This window comes from Saccostrea cucullata, unplaced genomic scaffold, assembly GCF_032062105.1.
Source record: "Saccostrea cucullata isolate Sc308-1 unplaced genomic scaffold, CSIRO_AGI_Scuc_v1 ctg10730, whole genome shotgun sequence".
In the NCBI taxonomy this organism is placed as follows: Eukaryota; Metazoa; Mollusca; class Bivalvia; order Ostreida; family Ostreidae; genus Saccostrea; species Saccostrea cuccullata.
The window spans coordinates 1-19,060 of NW_026922826.1; the positions used below are offsets into that span (position 1 = coordinate 1).

At 34.5% G+C, this 19,060-nt stretch overlaps 1 protein-coding gene and 1 long non-coding RNA gene across 6 annotated transcripts; one reads left to right on the plus strand and one right to left on the minus strand.

Annotated features, from left to right (window-relative positions):
- Nucleotides 1-1,477: 1,477 nt before the first annotated feature.
- On the plus strand, nucleotides 1,478-4,677 carry LOC134262550 (uncharacterized). Of its 5 annotated transcripts, none has more exons than XR_009991027.1 (6): nucleotides 1,478-3,375; nucleotides 3,457-3,567; nucleotides 3,658-3,803; nucleotides 4,027-4,135; nucleotides 4,435-4,512; nucleotides 4,620-4,659. It is a non-coding gene; the product is annotated as an uncharacterized LOC134262550 (long non-coding RNA). The 5 variants fall into 5 exon arrangements; XR_009991028.1 differs by having other exon boundaries at nucleotides 4,037-4,135; XR_009991026.1 differs by having other exon boundaries at nucleotides 3,658-4,135; nucleotides 4,435-4,516; nucleotides 4,620-4,677.
- A 4,066-nt stretch (nucleotides 4,678-8,743) lies between these two features.
- LOC134262551 (pumilio homolog 3-like) lies at nucleotides 8,744-18,195 on the minus strand (the record flags this gene model as incomplete). Its single annotated transcript, XM_062744947.1, has 13 exons — nucleotides 8,744-9,420; nucleotides 10,473-10,563; nucleotides 11,613-11,774; nucleotides 13,281-13,426; nucleotides 14,897-15,039; nucleotides 15,370-15,504; nucleotides 15,744-15,842; nucleotides 15,962-16,037; nucleotides 16,238-16,341; nucleotides 16,502-16,606; nucleotides 16,912-16,981; nucleotides 17,585-17,651; nucleotides 18,102-18,195. Coding segments are annotated over 13 exons (1,440 nt in total), but the record flags the coding sequence as incomplete, so codon positions are not given.
- Between the last annotated feature and the right edge of the window lie 865 nt (nucleotides 18,196-19,060).

Consider the following 19,060-nt stretch of genomic DNA (forward strand, 5'->3'; position numbering starts at 1 on the left):
TTATTTGCTAAGAATTTTAGTAATTTTTCAACTTTCTTTGGATCCGCCATAATCCGAGTTGTTTTGAATGACGTCACCTATTTTCGATAGCAAGTATGGCGCACAGTTATTTTCATTAAAACATCGAATTATGTTATTTTGTGTGGGTTTTTGTTTTCTTTTATTTGTTTTTTGTCATTTTTTCTGGTATTGGATTTTTTGGTCCTGTTTTCAACTATAATCTTAACAACAAATAAAATATACTTAATTATAACATTAATTTTTTTTTATTTTTTGGTTGAAATTTTATAAAATTGAAATTTCAAGCCAGAAGCCATTGTCTGCTTGGAAAGCATTATCCACAGCCTTTGGCCTATAATAATTCTTGTAAATTCCAATTTTGATGGAAAATATCTACAAAAAAGAACAATAAATCAACAGAAACAAAAAATAAAACATTAAAAAAATGTCAAAATTTAAAATAAAATACCCGTAACAGGCCTCCATACTTTATTTTTTAAGCGGAAGTTTGCCCAAAGCGAGGCTTATCTATTTTTAAGCCATAACACAGAGCTTTTTAATAGACGATAACATTGAAACATCAAATGTTGTTTTCAGGCTTAGGAGATAGGGTTTTAGAGTGAATTTTTTGGCATTATGAGAAAAGGGAGTGATTTGAATAGATACAAAGAAAAATAAAATCTTACCTCCCCAAATGGCATAATTTTCGATCTTTTTGGCTTTATTACACTTTTTACATCTGGTGGTAATTTTGGGATAAGAGTTCCAAAAAATAACGAAAGGTTTTCTGATTTATTGTTAAAAACATTAGCCTATCGAAATTAGGATACTATCGAAAATAGGTTACGTCACAATATAGAGCACTTCATTACGGTTTCACCTTGCATAATCAATTATTTCCTACACCCTTGCCAGACTTTACGCATGAAAGAACAAAGGCAAATAATTGTTTTTCATACTTCCATGTAACAGTTAATTGGTACTAGTAGTTGCAATTAAAGTACATTGTATTATTTTTAGAAATATATTTAAATGTCTTTTCTATAGAGCAATGGCTCTAGAATTACTGTAGATCACTAAATTTTCGCGACACCTTATTTTGCGAGATAGTTATTGACTCTTGATAAGCGAGACAAAATTTCACGAATTGTGGTCATTGCTCTATATAATTTTAAGGAATACTAATTTACGCAAAAATTAAATTTTGGCTAGCACACTATCTTGCGTAACTACACGAAAATAAAGTTCACACAAATAGAAAGTGATTTACAGTATGTTGGCAATGTAAATCAAACATTATAGCACTGTACCGAAATCATTTACTTGATGTAATTATAAATAGTTTTAAATTTTCAAGGAACTTTTAAACGTATTTTACTATTCCGAAATTTTTTTTTTTTGTAATTCCTTAATTTGATCAAGAAGATTGACAAAAAAACAAATTTGCTTTAAAAAATTTTGAGTAGTTTAACTTTATCGAAAAGAATTTCCTCTGCATTTCACAATATGTGCTTATATGTTCGACCATACTATTTTTGTAACGAATTAGCAATTTTTTTTTTTAAAAGTGTGTGCATGTATTCTTAAGTAATTATAATGAATAGTGATTCAGTTGCAAATTCGATCGCTAAAATACTGTGAAATTTTAGTGCTTTGCGAATACTCTGCAACACAGTAAAATTTCAAACGATGGAGAACCCTGCAGAAGTAACAAGCTACTAAAACTACTAACGTCTGCTAAATGTTGTGTGATGCGTCTAGTGTGTTGGTGTTAGTGTGTGTGTGCTTGTCACCTCTCGCTTTCATCCATCATCGCTGGCTAGCAGCAATGTGAAAAGGGAAGGAATTTTTATGTCTTCCCCTGCCAGAACATAGCCTCTCCACAACAAGTCCTATGCGATGCCTCCACGTGGAAGCAGACGGATACTGGGTACCATTTGGTCCCAGGCTAAGTTCGCAAGGGCGCATGGGAAGATGAGTCTCAAAAGCATTGGTAAACATCTTATCTAGGAAAGAAAACTGATCACAACCCCTGTTTAGTAGAAGAATCAATTGATATAAGTGCTGGTTTTTAAAAGAAGTGAACCTTTGTTCATTTTATGTCTTTGTCATATTTTTTGTAAAATTTCACATTTTCATCTTTGTCAAAATTCAAGGAAACTTGGCAAAGAGTATCCTTGGATAAATACCATTATGGGATTTAAGTTTATTCAAATGAAGGCCCACTCCCTCTTCAAATGGAAGATTACTATACAAATACCGGTAAGTGAAAAATTAAGGACATCTTTTAAAAATCTTCTGAGACAGGAAAGAGACACTTGTGTGGCATCATCCTCAGGTAGTGTAGATTCAAAGTCAAATCAAGACCCCATGTTGGGGTCAGAATAGGGGATCAAAAATATATATTATACTGTAGATTCCTTATTTTCGCGTGTAATTATTATCGCGAATAGGCTTTTCACTCTCAAATCACGAGAATAATAATTCGAATGGATGGTTGGTTAAAAGATTTTACATAGATTTCAGCTCCATAAAAATAAAGGCGAGTAATTTAATTTTGTGTTTGATGCCCCTTGCGAAATTATGCGATAATTACTTCCACGCATATATTTAGGAATCTACAGTATGTACCCAGGGATATACATAATTGTTTTTTTCTCAAGCCACAATTAGTCATATTGATATCAAATCATCCTTTTTGGTAGTGAAGATTTCATTTTGTTCAAATCGTCTATCGGGGAAAGGTTTGGGCCACAATGGACAATCAAAGTTTTACTTTGGATTATATTGGAAATATCTTTAGAAATCTAGCATCTTCATGTAGTGTAGATTTAAGTTTGTTCAAATTATGACTCCCATGTGTAGGGCAGAGCCCCAATGGTGGATCAAAATCGACAGGGGAATGTATAGGAAACGTCCTCTCAATAATACCAAAGCCATATATACCGGTAGTCATATTGATATGGGAGCATCCTTAGGTAGTGTAGATTCACATTTGTCCACATCTTGATTCCAGGGGGCAGGGAGGGGCATCAATGGCCCGGGATAGTAATATATAGAAAAAAAATCTATGTTCAAGAACAGCTAAGCCATTGTTATTGATATGAAAATGTCTCAAGGTAGTTATATTCCAAAATTTATACTTTTCAATACTGGACTAATTTGTGCATTTACTAGCCAATATGCTTAGGTGAGCATATCGCTTTTGGCCACTTGTTTATTTTAGAAATCTTCTCACTTGGTATGAAGTGCCAATGATCCCCTTTTGGTGTCTGTTTTTATCTTTTTAAGCAGAATAATGTTAGGGTTGAACAGGATCCTGAAGTGAGGAAGACTCCCTCTCCCATTGAACTGCAGACATCAGCAGAAAGCAGAGTAAGATTCAGACTTGACTTGTATCTTTGCTTGCCAATTGATGTTGGCTGTACCAAGCTTTAACCTCTGGACTTTCGACAGATTTCAGTTCCTCTTTAATTCAAAAGAGGAAGAACAATGGAGGACCAAGGTCATTAATATAAGAAGAGTCTATTCCTGTCTGTGTTTTGAAGGCATTGTGTTTCAAAAGTGGTAAGCAACAAGCTGCTTTTTACTGAAGCTTCTCACTTGATATGAAGTGAAAGTGTTTCCCCTTTTATGTCTCTTTTTTATCTTTTTAAGCAGAAGAAAGTTAAGACTGACTAGGAATTCTAAGTAAGGAAGAATCCCTCTCCCATTTCGCTGCAGCCATGAGGAGAATATTTGTACTTCTTTTTTTACCTATGGAACTTCATCAGGACCCACTTTAACAAGCAGGAGTCTTACAAGTATTTTTGTTTAATTATTTCTGACATATTTCTGTCCTCCCTCCTCTAAAGTAACTATGCATTCCTCTCCTTGCCCCAATAATCCACCTTATTCCTCTCATAACCTGATTGTCTTAATTTGCTCTTTGATTTTCCAGCTAATAATGTTGTAATGATTATGATCATTTGAGTTTCTTTGATTATTACATTGCTTTGAATTATTGCTTATCTTCTCTCCATCAAGTATTTTTAAGGGATTTGACAAGGGAAGAAGGAAGAAGACCAGTGCTGACCAAGAGAAGAAGAAGAGTTCATTGCCAAGCTTTGTCTAGCAGACAGTATCTGATAATGGAGTGAGTAAAAAGCTCTTTTTTTGCAATTTTCAAATTTTCTTATACACTTATGCAAATCATAGGTTCAGGGTGATTTACCTTCTGCAGCACAACAGCAACCATGTTGCAATCTAAAGCATCCTGAGGATGTCCTGATTCAAATTAGGTTACATCATGATCCCTTTGGACTAGGATTAGTAAAAATATGAATTAAGATTTTTTTTCTTCTGATGACAAGGTCAAGATGATTCAGGTGAACATTTTGGCACAAGGTCTCCTTCATTATTTTCAATGATCTTTAGATTTTTCTTTGTTAACAGGCAGAAGATGAGACTGACCTCAACTTGTTAACAAGACTGGAGATGAAGGACTAACTACTGTCTAACCTGAAATCTTTGGTAAGTCAGTTGTATGTCAAGCTTGAGACCTTGTGTTATGTGAATGAAATGAGATTATGACACTCGAATTTTTTGAATTTCTAGTTTCTTTTTTTGTTAATTGGTAGGGGTTTATGCTGGCATTGATCCTGTTTCCAAAAGCAGCTCGCAATGTTTCTGTGAGAGTGACCAAAGAGATCAGCTAGAACCTGAAAATAAAGGTAAGATACAAGCTCTGCAAACTCCTTGTAATCTGTGAAATATGTTAGCCTTTTTTCATTTATTAAGATTTTTATTAATATTTTTTTGATCCCTCGTGATTTGTTATCTTTACAGACAGACTGCCATCAATTTTGTTTCTTTGACAGCAGACAAATATGCTCGATCAACAATAGTGCAGAGATTAAGGTAACTCACAGAATTCAATGGACTGTGCTGAGTACATTGTTATCAGAAAGTGATGGACACATTAAACAGCTTACCTCACAGAATTCAATGAACTGTGCCGAGTACATTGTTATAATAAAGTGATGGACAGTTGGACACTGTGACTAAATATCTTAACTTGTAGGATTCAGTGCACTGTACTGAGTAACTCTTATCAACACAGTGATGGACACACTAAACAGCTTAACTCACAGAATTTAATGGATATTGCTTGAGTATGTTGTTATTACAAAATGATGGACACAGTAAATAGCTTGACTCCAGAATTCAGTGGACCGTGCTGAGTACATAACTCATAAAGGATAACTCCTGACATATTCACAGCAGATCACTCAAAGTTAACTCTGTTAAATTTGTAATAAGGCATTTGGAGAAAGCTCAGAGTGCTACTACATTATTGTACATCTTTTCATATACTAAGTTATTTTTTCTGAATGTTTTTTGTATCTGTATATTATATTTTTAAATAATTTAATTTTACTTGTAACACGCCATTTGATTGGATAAAAGATTTTATCCATTTTGGATAACATAACTTGCCTACGTCACAATGAGTTACGTCAAAAAACGTATTACTCCGCTTGACGTTACTTTCAAAACTAAATCATTGTGGAGCATTATTCTGGGGAGAAAATTATCTCATTGTATGCACTGAAATTAAATTATAAGGAATGAAGCTAATTTCAACTTATATTATACGATATAACATAACTTGGGGCAGTTAACGCTTTTTTATAAACCGCTTCGCGGTTTATAAAGCGTAAACTGCCCCAAGTTATGTTATATCGTATAATATAAGTTGAAATTAGCTTCATTCCATAAATGAAAAAAAATTCTTAAAGACTGGATTTTAAAGCAAAAATATCAAGAGAGGTAAATCAGAGATTGTCGGAATATCTAAGCTTAAGAGAAAGGGAGGTAATTTTTAGCTCACCTGAGCTGAAGGCTCAAGTAAGCTTTTCTGATCACATTTTGTCCGTCTAGCTGTCTGTGCGTCCGTCTGTAAACTTTTCACATTTTCGACTTCTTCTGAAGAACCACTGGGCCAAGTTTGACCAAACTTGGTACAAAGCATCCTTGGGTGAAGGAGAATATAAATTGTTAAAATGAAGGGCCATGTCCCCTCAAAAGGGGAGATAATCAAGAAAAGATAAAAATATGGATGGGTCATTAAAAAAATCTTCTTCTCAAGAACCACTGGGCCACTAAAGCTGAAACTTATGTGGAAGCATCCTGAGGTAGTGTAGATTCTAAATTGTTCAAATCATGACCCCCCCTCCGGTGTAGGGCGGGGCCGCAATGGGGAATCAAAGTTTTACATAGAAATATATAGGAAAAATCTTTAAAAATCTTTTTCTCAAGAACCACTGGGTCAGTAAAGTTGAAACTTGTGTGGAAGCATACTGGGGTAGTGTAGATTCTAAATTGTTCAAATCATGACCCCGGGGGTAGGGTGGGCCACGATGGGGAATCAATGTTTTACATAGAAATATATAGGAAAAATCTTTAAAAATCTTCTTCTCAAGAACCACTGGGCCAGAAAAGCTGAAACTTATGTGAAAGCATCCTGGGATAGTGCAGATTCTAAATTGTTCAAATCATGACCCCCGGGGGTTGGGCGGGGCCACAATGTGGAATCAAAGTTTTGCATAGAAATATATAGGAAAAATCTTTGAAAATCTTCTTCTCAAGAACCACTGGGTCAGATAAGCTGAAACTTATGTGGAAGCATCCTGGGGTAGTGTTGATTCTAAATTGTTCTAATCATGACCCCCGGGGTTAGGGCGGGGCCACAATGGGGAATCAAAGTTTTACATAGGAGTATATTGGAAAAATCTTTGAAAATCTTCTTCTCAAGAACCACTGGGCCAGAAAGCATACTGGGGTAGTGTAGGTTTCAAATTGTTTAAATTATGATCAGTGGGGTAGGGTGGGGTCACAATATGTATTACAAGGAGGAAATTGGGTAAAGAACAGAATGGCCAAAGCTTCTCAGGTGCAATTTGGCCCATGGGCCTCTTGTTTAAAATCATAGGATTTGCAAGTGAAGTGAGGGCGAGTGTGTTTGGGGAGGGGACACTATCTAAATGAAAATCCTATAGGCAGCAAAAAAAGGTAGGGGCAGGGTGTCCTACATTGATGCAGTGCAGAATGTTCATAAACTTGTTATATTTATCATGATAAAACACAAATGACACCTCTTGCAAATACAAATCCTATTTTAAAACATAGGTAATGAAAGATTACGAAGCTCACCTCGACGAATGTTATCAGTTTAAGTAATGCAAATCTCACATCATATTTTCTTAACATTTAGTATTCATCCCAACAACAATATTCTTGCAAGTTGTGTTTAACCCCTTACATGGCATATACACATTTCTACGCGTGTAGCGTGAAAAACATGTATAGTGTAAACAAATATTCATAACTGTTAATACTGCAGATATCAAGGACTTCAACTTGATTCGGATTGATCTGTTCCCAAAACTTTGACCTGGTCTCTTGTATGGAAAATATAGGTCAGAGCCAGCATCTGAAGCAAGTCTGATAGTGTCCATCCCTAGATACATCATCCATGCAAGTTTGGTTCAGGTAGACCTTATAGTTACTTGGGAATGATAATGTAGGTCAGATCCAGCATCTGAAGCAAGTCTGGTAGTGTACATCCCTAGATACATCATCCATGCAAGTTTGGTTCAGGTAGCACTTATAGTTACTTGGGAATAAAAATGTAGATCAGATCCAGCATCCGAAGCAAGTCTGGTAGTGTGTCCGTAGATGCATCATCCATGCAAGTTTGGTCCAAATAGGGCTTATAGTTACTTGGGAATGGAAATGTAGGTCAGATCCAGCATCCAAAGCTAGTCTGGTAGTGTACATCCCTAGATACATCATCCATGCAAGTTTGGTTCAGGTAGGGCTTATAGTTCCTGTATAATGGACCTGCTCCATAAACTTTTACCTGGTCACTCATCTGGAAAGTGTAGGTCAGATCCAGCATCCGAAGCACGTCTGATAGTGTCCATCATCAGAAGCATCATCTATGCAAGTTTGGTCCGGGTAGGGCTTATAGTTCCTTGGGAATAGACCTGCTCCAAAAACTTTAACCTGGTCACTCATCTGGAAAATGTAGGTCAGATCCAGCATCCGAAGCAAGTCTTGTAGTGTACATCTCTAGATGCATCATCCATGCAAGTTTGGTCCGGGTAGGGCTTATAATTCCTTGGGAATGGACCTGCTCCAAAAACTTTAACCTGCTCCAAAAACTTTAACCTGGTCACTCATCTGGAAAATGTAGGTCAGATCAAGCATCCGAAGCAAGTCTGGTAGTGTACATCCCTAGCTGCATCATCCATGCAAGTTTGGTTCAGGTAAGGCTTATAGTTACTTGGGAATGGACTTGCTCCTAAAACTTTAACCTGGGACGCCGACGCCAATGCCGGGGGTATAGCATTAGCTCATCTCGACTTCATCGCGGTGAGCTAAAAAATTAACATCCAGTAATGTTAATACATTTGTGCATGGATATCGACTTCATTTTTTAGATTTATTTACTTTGAAAATTCAAGACGGGAAGGGGAGGAGGGCTAAGATTGACAGCCAAAATCATGAACTTCATGTGAACTCAGTGTGAAAAATTAAAGTACAATGTACATAATGTAGTATACTTTTTGTTTTGTCTGTTTAAAGTTTATCCTCTGAAAAAAAAAATACACACATACAAAAATGCATCTGTTAATTTGAATTTTATTCACAATTCATTTACAGGCTGGATGAATATAATTTTCTCAAATTAAAAAAATTCAAGATTAAAAAATGTTTTAATACAAGACTCTTCAACATAAATTGTTTATTAAATATCAATTTGACTTACAATGAAATTTCAAATAAATAGCAATTTTCAAAGGGGAAAAATACAGATGGTATCAAAAAACTCTTAAAACCGATTAAGGTAATTTTCTTTCATTAAGCTGATGGCCACTCTTAGTCAACATTTGGTTTCCTTAACTGCATCAATTGTAAATTCCTAAAAAAGTCATTCCACATAAAATATTTTAATATACATGTACTTAATTTACATATTACATTGTACAAATAGCCATTATTGACATGTAAAACTAAAACATCAAATGCCAGATTTCAAACTGTCACTGTCTGTTCATCTTTAGATCAAAGCTGCATTCAGTCTCCAACTAAAAATTTCTGTGCTTCACATTTCTATTCATCAATATTCACAAATCTTCCAACAATGGTTGTACACTGATGGTTACATCCGGGTACAATCTGTACTTTACTCTTAACAGTAGATGTACACTCCAGAGTACATGCAGTTACAATTTGTACTCCCCACTTAAAGCATCCAGCTTTTGTAAGAGAAGTTGAGCTCCTCTGAATGTCATTTTCTTCAATGAACTTCTGATTCCAGACAGCTGACTAATTACTGTGTCTGTTATTTCAGGATGATCCACTTCTAACAAGCTATTAAAAAAAATTCTCATTAATACTATTCTGAGGAACATATTTATTTACATGGAGAAATCAAAGTACAGTTAATTCTCGATAAACCGCCATCTTTTGTAATTTAGAAATCATGGCGGTATAATTTGGCGATGAATTGAATTTCCCATTTTTCAGGACACAAGAAGTAGAGTTACTGTTCTTAGAAATACCATTTAGCGTTTCTATTCTTATAATTATATGTACATGTATATAAACATATTTCTAAATTTGAAAATACAAGTAATTTTTTAAGTACAATTTCGTTAAAACAAAATGTGCAGTTATGAAATAAAGACAAGTAGTACATTTGTATGCATGTAAATCGGCACGCCGGATATCAAAAAAAAAAAAAACAACATGCTGCGTCGATCATCGAGATATATTACTGACAGTACGTAAAATGATTTCTTGAATAAATTCATTGTTTATGACATCATTCTTAATGAAACGTTCACAATTTATACCTTATAATTATTTTTTAAGCAAACTTTGCATTGTTTAAAGCAGAGATCATCAAAATAATATCGTATTCGGCGTACTTTAACATCTACTTTAACATCTACCGCGAAGTCGTGCCTAAATGATTTTTATTAAACAGAGAACAAAATTATTAAAACAGTCCATATTAAAATTATTGTTTATTTAATTCTTATTTAATTGCATGTACTTTGTCTGGCTTTGCATGCTTTACAACAGGGATAGCGTCAACCAATTAGCTGCGCTTCACTGACCCCATGCGTCTGTGGCGGTATATCGAGATAATTGACACTTAAAAATGGATGTTTGTTGTGAAAACAGGGTGGCGGATGGCAGTATGCGAATTTGTCGTTATAAAGAGAATTTTATATAGTAGGAAAAACGTTCTTAGGAAATCATGGCGGTATTGCGAAAATGGCGATGAATCAAATGGCAATAATTCGAGAATTGACTGTATTTTAAACATATTTGTTCATGTACCTTCAAAGTTAGTTTTGATGTTCTCATAGATAGCATAGAAATACATGTACAAATAACATGAGAATTAAACTCACAATAGAAGTGTAAAGCAGCCTCTGTTACATGCGGCCCAGGACTTCAATGATCCCTCCTTAAGTGTTCTCAGTAAAACCTGAGAGAACAGCACTGAAAATACAGGAGAATAGCTACAGACAAGGTGTATAAAAAGTAGCATCAAGGATACAATGCATGCCAGAACATCAGACTTACAACTGCGTTTCAGTGATATTTTAAAGTGTGTAAGGCCACTGAATACTCATAAATCACATTAATCATAGATAATAATGAATGTCAAAAAATTAACTAAACAAAGATATTTTAAATCTAGGTAATCAGGAAATAAAAATGTTAGTTTCAAAGAAAATTTATCTATCTAATAGAAAATAAGAAAATGCCCAATTAGGGATGTTATCCTATCCCTGTCTGTATTAAATGTTTCAGTGTTATGTGACATACCTGGCTGTCCTGCATGTATCCTATCCCTGTCACGCTGTATTAAATGTTTCAGTGTCATGTGACACCTACCTGACTGTCCTGCATGTATCCTATCCTGTCTGTATTATATGTTTCAGTGCCATGTGACACTTACCTGACTGTCCTGCATGTATCCTATCCCTGTCACGCTGTATTAAATGTTTCAGTGCCATGTGACATACCTGACTGTCCTGCATGTATCCTATCCCTGTCTGTATTAAATGTTTCAGTGTCATGTGACATACCTGGCTGTCCTGCATGTATCCTATCCTGTCTGTATTACATGTTTCAGTGTCATGTGACATACCTGGCTGTCCTGCATGTATCCTATCCCTGTCATGCTGTATTAAATGTTTCAGTGTCATGTGACACCTACCTGACTGTCCTGCATGTATCCTATCCTGTCTGTATTATATGTTTCAGTGCCATGTGACACTTACCTGACTGTCCTGCATGTATCCTATCCTGTCTGTATTATATGTTTCAGTGCCATGTGACATACCTGACTGTCCTGCATGTATCCTATCCCTGTCACGCTGTATTAAATGTTTCAGTGCCATGTGACATACCTGACTATCCTGCATGTATCCTATCCCTGTCTGTATTAAATGTTTCAGTGTCATGTGACATACCTGGCTGTCCTGCATGTATCCTATCCCTGTCACGCTGTATTAAATGTTTCATTGTCATGTGACATTTACCTGGCTGTCCTGCATGTATCCTATCCCTGTCTCTCTGTATTAAATGTTTCAGTGTCATATGACCAGCAGGGTGCTCGACAATGTGCTGGTTTTCTAAGCTGCCTGCTACAAATGGTTCTGCCGCAATTTCAGCCACTGCTCTCATGGCCTCACTTGGGTCACCTGAAGAATCTTAATGATTTAACTAAAATATTCTCTTTCAATTAAAACCGTAACATTTTCATTCAATTTCCAATTGTTTTTCGAACACATTTTTGAGTATGACCCTTTGTATACTGGAATATGGCAGATCCTATGATTTGCTGTACTAGTTTTTTCTTTCTGATAGATGTTTTTCTAATTTTAGAAAATGAAACTAGTCAAAGGTTGAAATATCTGGCAAATTTTGTTGGTGTGACAAAACATTTACTTGTTGTTTATCCCGAAAACTCCTTTACTCTTCATGGCCTGTGGGTTTGGCCGCCGTCATGAAGACATTTAATGTAGTGTATTCCTCATTCTGTTTCCTTCCTCATATAAACCTTTCAATTTTTTTGCAAAAAAATTGTTTTCTAGACTCCTCCAGATATTTGAACTTCCTCCCCGAATATGAATTTGAAGAACAAGACCGCTAATATTTCAGAAAATAGCATATAAAACTGTTTTATGCTCCTGCAATTCTTTGCTCTTCTTAGGCCTTTGCAGTTTTGTCAAGTGCATCTTATTGTAAATTTGTTTTGAGGGATTAAAGCAAAATGGATATAAGTTTCATTATCTGTTAGAATTTCACACAAACGTGGATAAGTACAAATTTTTGATTTTTTAAAAGAATTGTTTGGATATTCCTACACACTGTCGTTTTCACTCATTTTTTAAAATATAGGGTGACCTTTGAGTATTAAACTTTTTTACTATAAAATGGTTCTTTAAAACAGTATGAACTATCCCCAAAATGATTTTTATCAATTTTGCTATGTGTCTTAAAGTCAATAAAACATAATCAGTGATAATTTGTTGAAATTTTGCAAATTTACATCGGTTGTTGTAAGTCATTGTTGCCAAGGACTGTACCCATTTTTGATGCCCATTATATAATTTTGTTTCTTGAAATCTACATGTTCACCTGTCTATAAAACAGGCATTGGTTGCTGTAACTTTCACATATTTCATTTAATATATCTTTGGAATATTAACAAGTTTTACAGCTGCTTTAATGAAGCGTTTAATTTTACTCTAGTTTACTGATTCTTGACCATTCATTTTTAATCCAGTGTCTCGAATAGCCCTTGTTTTCCAGCTTCCCACGATGAAATAATGCGATGTAAAGTGGTCACACAAACTGTTATCAATTCATTAAAGATTCAATAATGAGAGAAAGTCAATTTTTATGTCATATGACTACTATGTTGTATGCCATCGAGCTAATGACATTATTTATTGAACGTCCCTCGTAAATCTGCATATTAATAACATACACTGTAAAGGCTTGAAGATTTGACATGTTATAAAGAGACATAGAGAACTAAGGTATTCCAGAAACTTTTTTTCTCTAATACACAATTTTTGACAAAATTCAGAAGAATTTGTTATTTCTATTTTTTTTTAAATTCTGCTGTTGGGGAAAAATCAGCAATGCAGTTCATTTTGCGATACATATTTTCTCTGCTTTACATACTTGAGGAAACTTACCCAGAGAATAGTTGAGAATAGATAAGATCAGAAGTAGTGAGCCATTCTCCAAAACCAGATCTCGAGCATGGTCTACAATAAACTGTAGAAAAGGCTGAGACACCATCGTCAGCAACTCTCTGTATCTCAGAGCAGAATCTTTCTTACTGAAAGGAAAGGTAAATCATCAATAATAGGTTCAAATAAATTGATTCTTTATTGTCACCCTACAGAGTGCTAATCTTTCAACACAGAATGTCACATAATTCCTACACAAAGATATCATATGCAGCACTTCCATAAAAGTCAACGAAAGAGTCATTTTGAAACTCTATGCATGAAAAAGAAATAGTACATGTAATCACTTATTAAGGATAATAAATATGTAAATACTAGGGATGGCAATCGATTACAGAATTGCTAATCGGTTAACCGCAAGACGTTCTGACCGATTAACCTGTTAGTTGTATCAAGATGTACATTTTGACATTTCTTCAAAATACACAAGAAGGCTGAAAAAGACGTTAGAAGTTACATTCTGTTAATTATCTTGATTGGGATGTTTTATGTCATGTGCATAAGACTTTATATTATTTTAATTTCATTATACAAGAAAAAATAAAGATAATCATAAATCTTGCATGAGAAAACAAACACGTTATTTTCCAACGCAGATGTTAAAGGCATTTATTCTGCATTGAAATCATAATCAAAACAATGTCTGCACTCTCGCTTCATTAACGTTTTTTTCCCTAATATAACAACTTATAGATAATGGTAACATAAAGACATACTAATTGAAAGTGCTAAATGGGGATGTTTTTAATATCATTAAAAATCACGTGCAGGACAGTCGGGGTAATGGCATGATATTTGAAAAACAGCAATTAACACTTTACAAACTGACCAATTCTCCCGTGATCTCAATCAGGAGAGCTATAAATACCTCCAAATTATTTAATTACAAGATATGTAAAAACGCTAAATGAACTTTAAGCAGAGGTTTCCTTTCTAAAAAAAAAAAGATTGTTTAGGAAAATGTGTTCAAATTTACATACATTTTTATTTTTCCCGACTAACTGATTACGGATTTTCTAACCGATTAGCATCGTTCCGACTGGTTCCGACCGATTAATCGATTAACCGGTTAAGAATTGCCATCCCTAGTAAATACAGTTGGCAATAGTGAATCTTATACAAGGTACTGAGTATTAAATGACGTGGAAGCAAAAGATAATTTCCATAAATTCTGAAGCTGGTTATGCAAGTTCCATGTTTGGTACCATCCTCACACACTTAAAACATTGTTAACATTCTAACCTCATAATTACTACTTACTATAATCACACATCTTATCTACATACCCCATAGAAACCATGATATCCCTTCCCCCTTGAGTCCTGCTACTAGGCTAAATATATAATATCTACTGAATTCATTATATAAGTTCTGTTACCACAAGGCTAGTACATTGTTCAAGATTGCAGGTCTATGTTGTTGCTACATCAGTGGACACAACCCAGAGGTCAAGTGACATTCAGGCATTTAATTACATATTATCCTTGATTTTAGTGGTGTGTCTTTATAGACAAACCTTGGCAAATATATCCCTGATATTTTGGACTTAGGTCTCTTACCTGTGTGGGTTGCTGTCCCCCTCTTTAAGAACTCGAACAATGTCTGGTTGGAAGAAATGGGGGTCTCTGGGACACAATAAATACTGGAGAACCTTCCTGCCATGTTGGTTCTGACCAATGTCATGTAAATTCTTGAAAATTTCCTGCAAATTCAAAAGTATACTATACTTATTGCAAAATAGTCATTTCATGCCTTAATCACAACCTCCTAGAAATGTTTCATGAATTGAAGCCTAAAACACACATACAAATACATGTACTTATATTTAAAAATCAGAAAAGAACATAATTGAACTACTTGACAATTGGCATAATTACAACCTTGGTACATAAAGAATTCACTATTAAAATACTGATGGATTCAGATCTCCTACCTTTCTCTATTTTTTTTTTTTTTTTTAGAATAGTATCAGAGGGAAATTTGTTATGTATCAATTAATCTTTGTCATGTGGCTAACGTTATTTCTACCTACCTCCAAGATGATTTTGCCCACCAGTTTGGTATCATCCACCACATCAAATAAAGCTATCAGCACCAAATACCCATACTCATCCTTACAAATCTTGGCAACATGTGTTTTGAAGCTCTTCATAATCACTTTTCTGTCCTGAAAAATGAACATTTAGATACTGTCATTAAATGATATACAAGTCCGATTTTTCCCTGTATAATAAAAATTCATTGTATTAAATTGACATTGTATGTAAAGGATTTATATTACAATGCAATTTTAAACTTTTTTTTCATGTTATGGTAGATATGTGCAAAATATCTAGTATCCTGTTACATTATAAATATGAAATGAATGGGGGGGGGGGGGGGGCTGTTGTGTTGTTGTAGACATACCTTACTGGTCCCATACCACAAGCAACACATGGCTGTTCTGGCTCCCTCCCTGGTGTGGATCATGTGTACAAGGTGTTCTCTTAATGACTCAATCATATCCTGTAAAGCAGATAAGAAATCGTATGATAAATTACAAATAAGAATAACAATTTTATCTACTTAGTAAAGATTGTCATTATTAAACCCACATAAATTTGTACCAAACAAGCAAAGCTTACCGATTTCATTTTCTCCTTAGCATGAACAAAGAATTCATGGAAGATCTTGTGAACCATGGAATGCCCTAGTATTGTTCTAGAGGAAAAAAAGTATGTAAGTAATTGAATATAACTGGTCAACAACTCCTAATGTGAAGGAACTTGTACATCATAATGTATATTCACTAACCTTCTGAACAAATCAGGCATGCATAAAATTCAACAATTTTTTAACTCACTGTATGTGTAAATGCTATTATACAAATTGTCTGTTCGTTTTTAAAAGTTTTAACTCACTTATCAATCAATGGCAGCAATGCTTCCTTCATGTTACTCAGAATCATCTCTTTTTTGTCAGGCTGGACTAGTAACAATTGATCTAAAGACTTGATGTCAGGTGTCTGTAAATATCAAATTGAAAAAAAAATCATTTTTTATACTGCACAACAGTTTCAATAATATTTAATAAAAATGGATTTTAATTAATGCAGAACTCACTCTAGTAAAACAGAATTTAACAAATCAGGTATAAGATGCAAATTTGAGTAACTGCAAGCCTACCTTAAAAAGGGTAAAACTAGGGCCATAAAAGTCTTCAAGAAGAGAGAGTCTCTGACTTGCATTGGCGTAATCATTATATGCCAACTCTACCACCTCAGCGGCTTCCTGCAATATACATGTATATACAAAATATGCTGATGTTTTAAAAGGAAGGGCTAATACTTGTATGTATGAAATTTACATATAAAACATCAACATGCTTGATTTTTATAGGAACAATACAATTCTACTTAATACAATTAATTGTTACAGATATGAAAAAAAGTCACCCCTGATGGATACAGACTTATTTTTGTTCTCTATTTTAACCACATATTTCATTTCTAATAGAGACTTGGTTTCTTTTTTTACTTAAAATAGTCCATCTAAATTACATGTATTCATTCCTTGACTAGACAATATGGACTTACAGCATGTCTGACTAGTTTTCTAACACTCCCATGAAAACTTTTGATTACTGCATTTTTCATTGGCTTTGACCTAAAAAAAAATAAATGAAAGAATTATCTCATTAAAATTTGCTGCCTTTACATGCTATAAAAAAAAAAATTGAAAGAGCCAAATGTTTCTGGTCTGTTTGAATCACTTCTCACAGACTCTTGGCCTTCTATTGCAATTTAGAAGTGAGAAATTGTTGGTATTCTAAATAAAATACACACATATTAATGTAACAGACAAAGTAAAAGACTATTTCAATGCTGAACTATTGAAAAATTGTTTACTGGGCAAATATCAGGCAATAAATATTTATTGGGCTGTTACCCTATGTAGAGAACTGTCATATTATTATCTTGTCGAATGTCGATCATTGTTTACGTAATTCAGGGATCAACATTGCATTTGGACAAGTCAAAATTGTAGTTCACTTGCCCGAAGGACAAGTGAATATAAAAGTTCATGTCTATCCCTGTAATTTTTTTCTCTCCAGAACACAGTTAACAGACATCCAATAGCTTTTGCCTTTAATTTCACATAAGACTATTAAGAGCTATAATTAATGATAAAAATAGTAATTCATTTAAAGTTCTGTTTCTTTTTACCAAAGGGTAATGCGTATTTCAAATTCTTTATCAAATTACTTACCCATAGATGAGAAATTTTTTCACAAGAAACTTTGCATACTTTGACTTGGACATTAAGACTATTTGATCTGAAAATAGAGACAAAAATCAAAATATTTCAAATTTAACTTTGATTGAATGAGAAACATTCTGATGCTTGGAACTGTGAATATCATATGATTTAAATATTAAACGATATAACGTATATACTCACCTATAAGTCGGTCCGCCTATAACTCGGTTGTATTTAATAAACTTATATATCAGAGGGACTGACCTCATATAATACCATTCATTTCATAGCTCGCCTATAAGTCGGACATAGAGTTTTGGACCAGAGATTAACTCCCAAAATTCCGACTTATAGGCGAGTATATATGGTATGTATGATATACATACATTTGTATTCATTTTAATGTTTAAACAAAGTTGTTGGCATCTTAATACAGAATCTAAGAGAGAAATGATAATACATGTATCTGTTGAATTCAAAGTTCTCCTCTTTTTAAACTGAGGAGAATTGGAATGACAGTGTATACCTTTGATCTCCTGAAAAACAATTTCTCTCTGTTCTGGTGAACCATACTGTATTAAACACTGGAGGACACGGGCTGTGTCATGGGCAAAGGCAAACTGGTAAAATGGTCGAGAAAAATTCTTAGTTCAATACTTGTATGTGAAACATGCCTTAGGCTTAAACAAGAGGCCCCTGGGCCTTATAGGTCACCTGAGCATTATTCAACAACTTCCCAGTGACTGAATTTGATCCATGTTTTAAGCCAGATGCTATAACATTTACAATCTGGTCATCATAACTATACACTTAGCAGTTCCTTAGTTTGGATACTTTATACCCATAGGCAGGGTAGGGGAACAAAAAATGCATTTCAACTAATCAGTAATATTCAGCAATAATCAGTAGTGCCGCTACCACACATGAACCCTTGACTCTTAGGCCTAGATCAACACATTGCACAATTTTTGGAAAGGCATACTTGCTTTTCAAAAATATTTGATTAATACCAAGTAGCACATTTCAAACAATTCATTCATTTTCAGTACATAAGTACGAGTACAGCCCCCCCCCCCCCCCCCCCCCCCCCACTATGGTACAACTGACCCTGGGGCCTTGAAATTTACAATTCTTGAAGATTAGGGATTGCTCATAACTATATAGGTAATTCATCTGCTTAAAACCTAGGAGCAAAGAAGAAAATATTCAAAGATTTAATGTTTTTTCACTATACATGTATAATCAGAATCAATACAGCCCTGCCCTAACACGAGAATCCCTGACCCTGGAGCCATAAAATTCACAATTTTGGCAGAGGCACTCTTGTTCATCATAACTATGTACTTAGTTAGTTTATTTAATACCTAGGAGTAAAGAAGAAGATTTTCAAAGAATTCATGTATTTCCTCTATATAATCAATAGAGCCCCACCCTGACACCAGAACCCCTGACCCTGGGGCCATAAAATTCACAATTTTGGTAGTG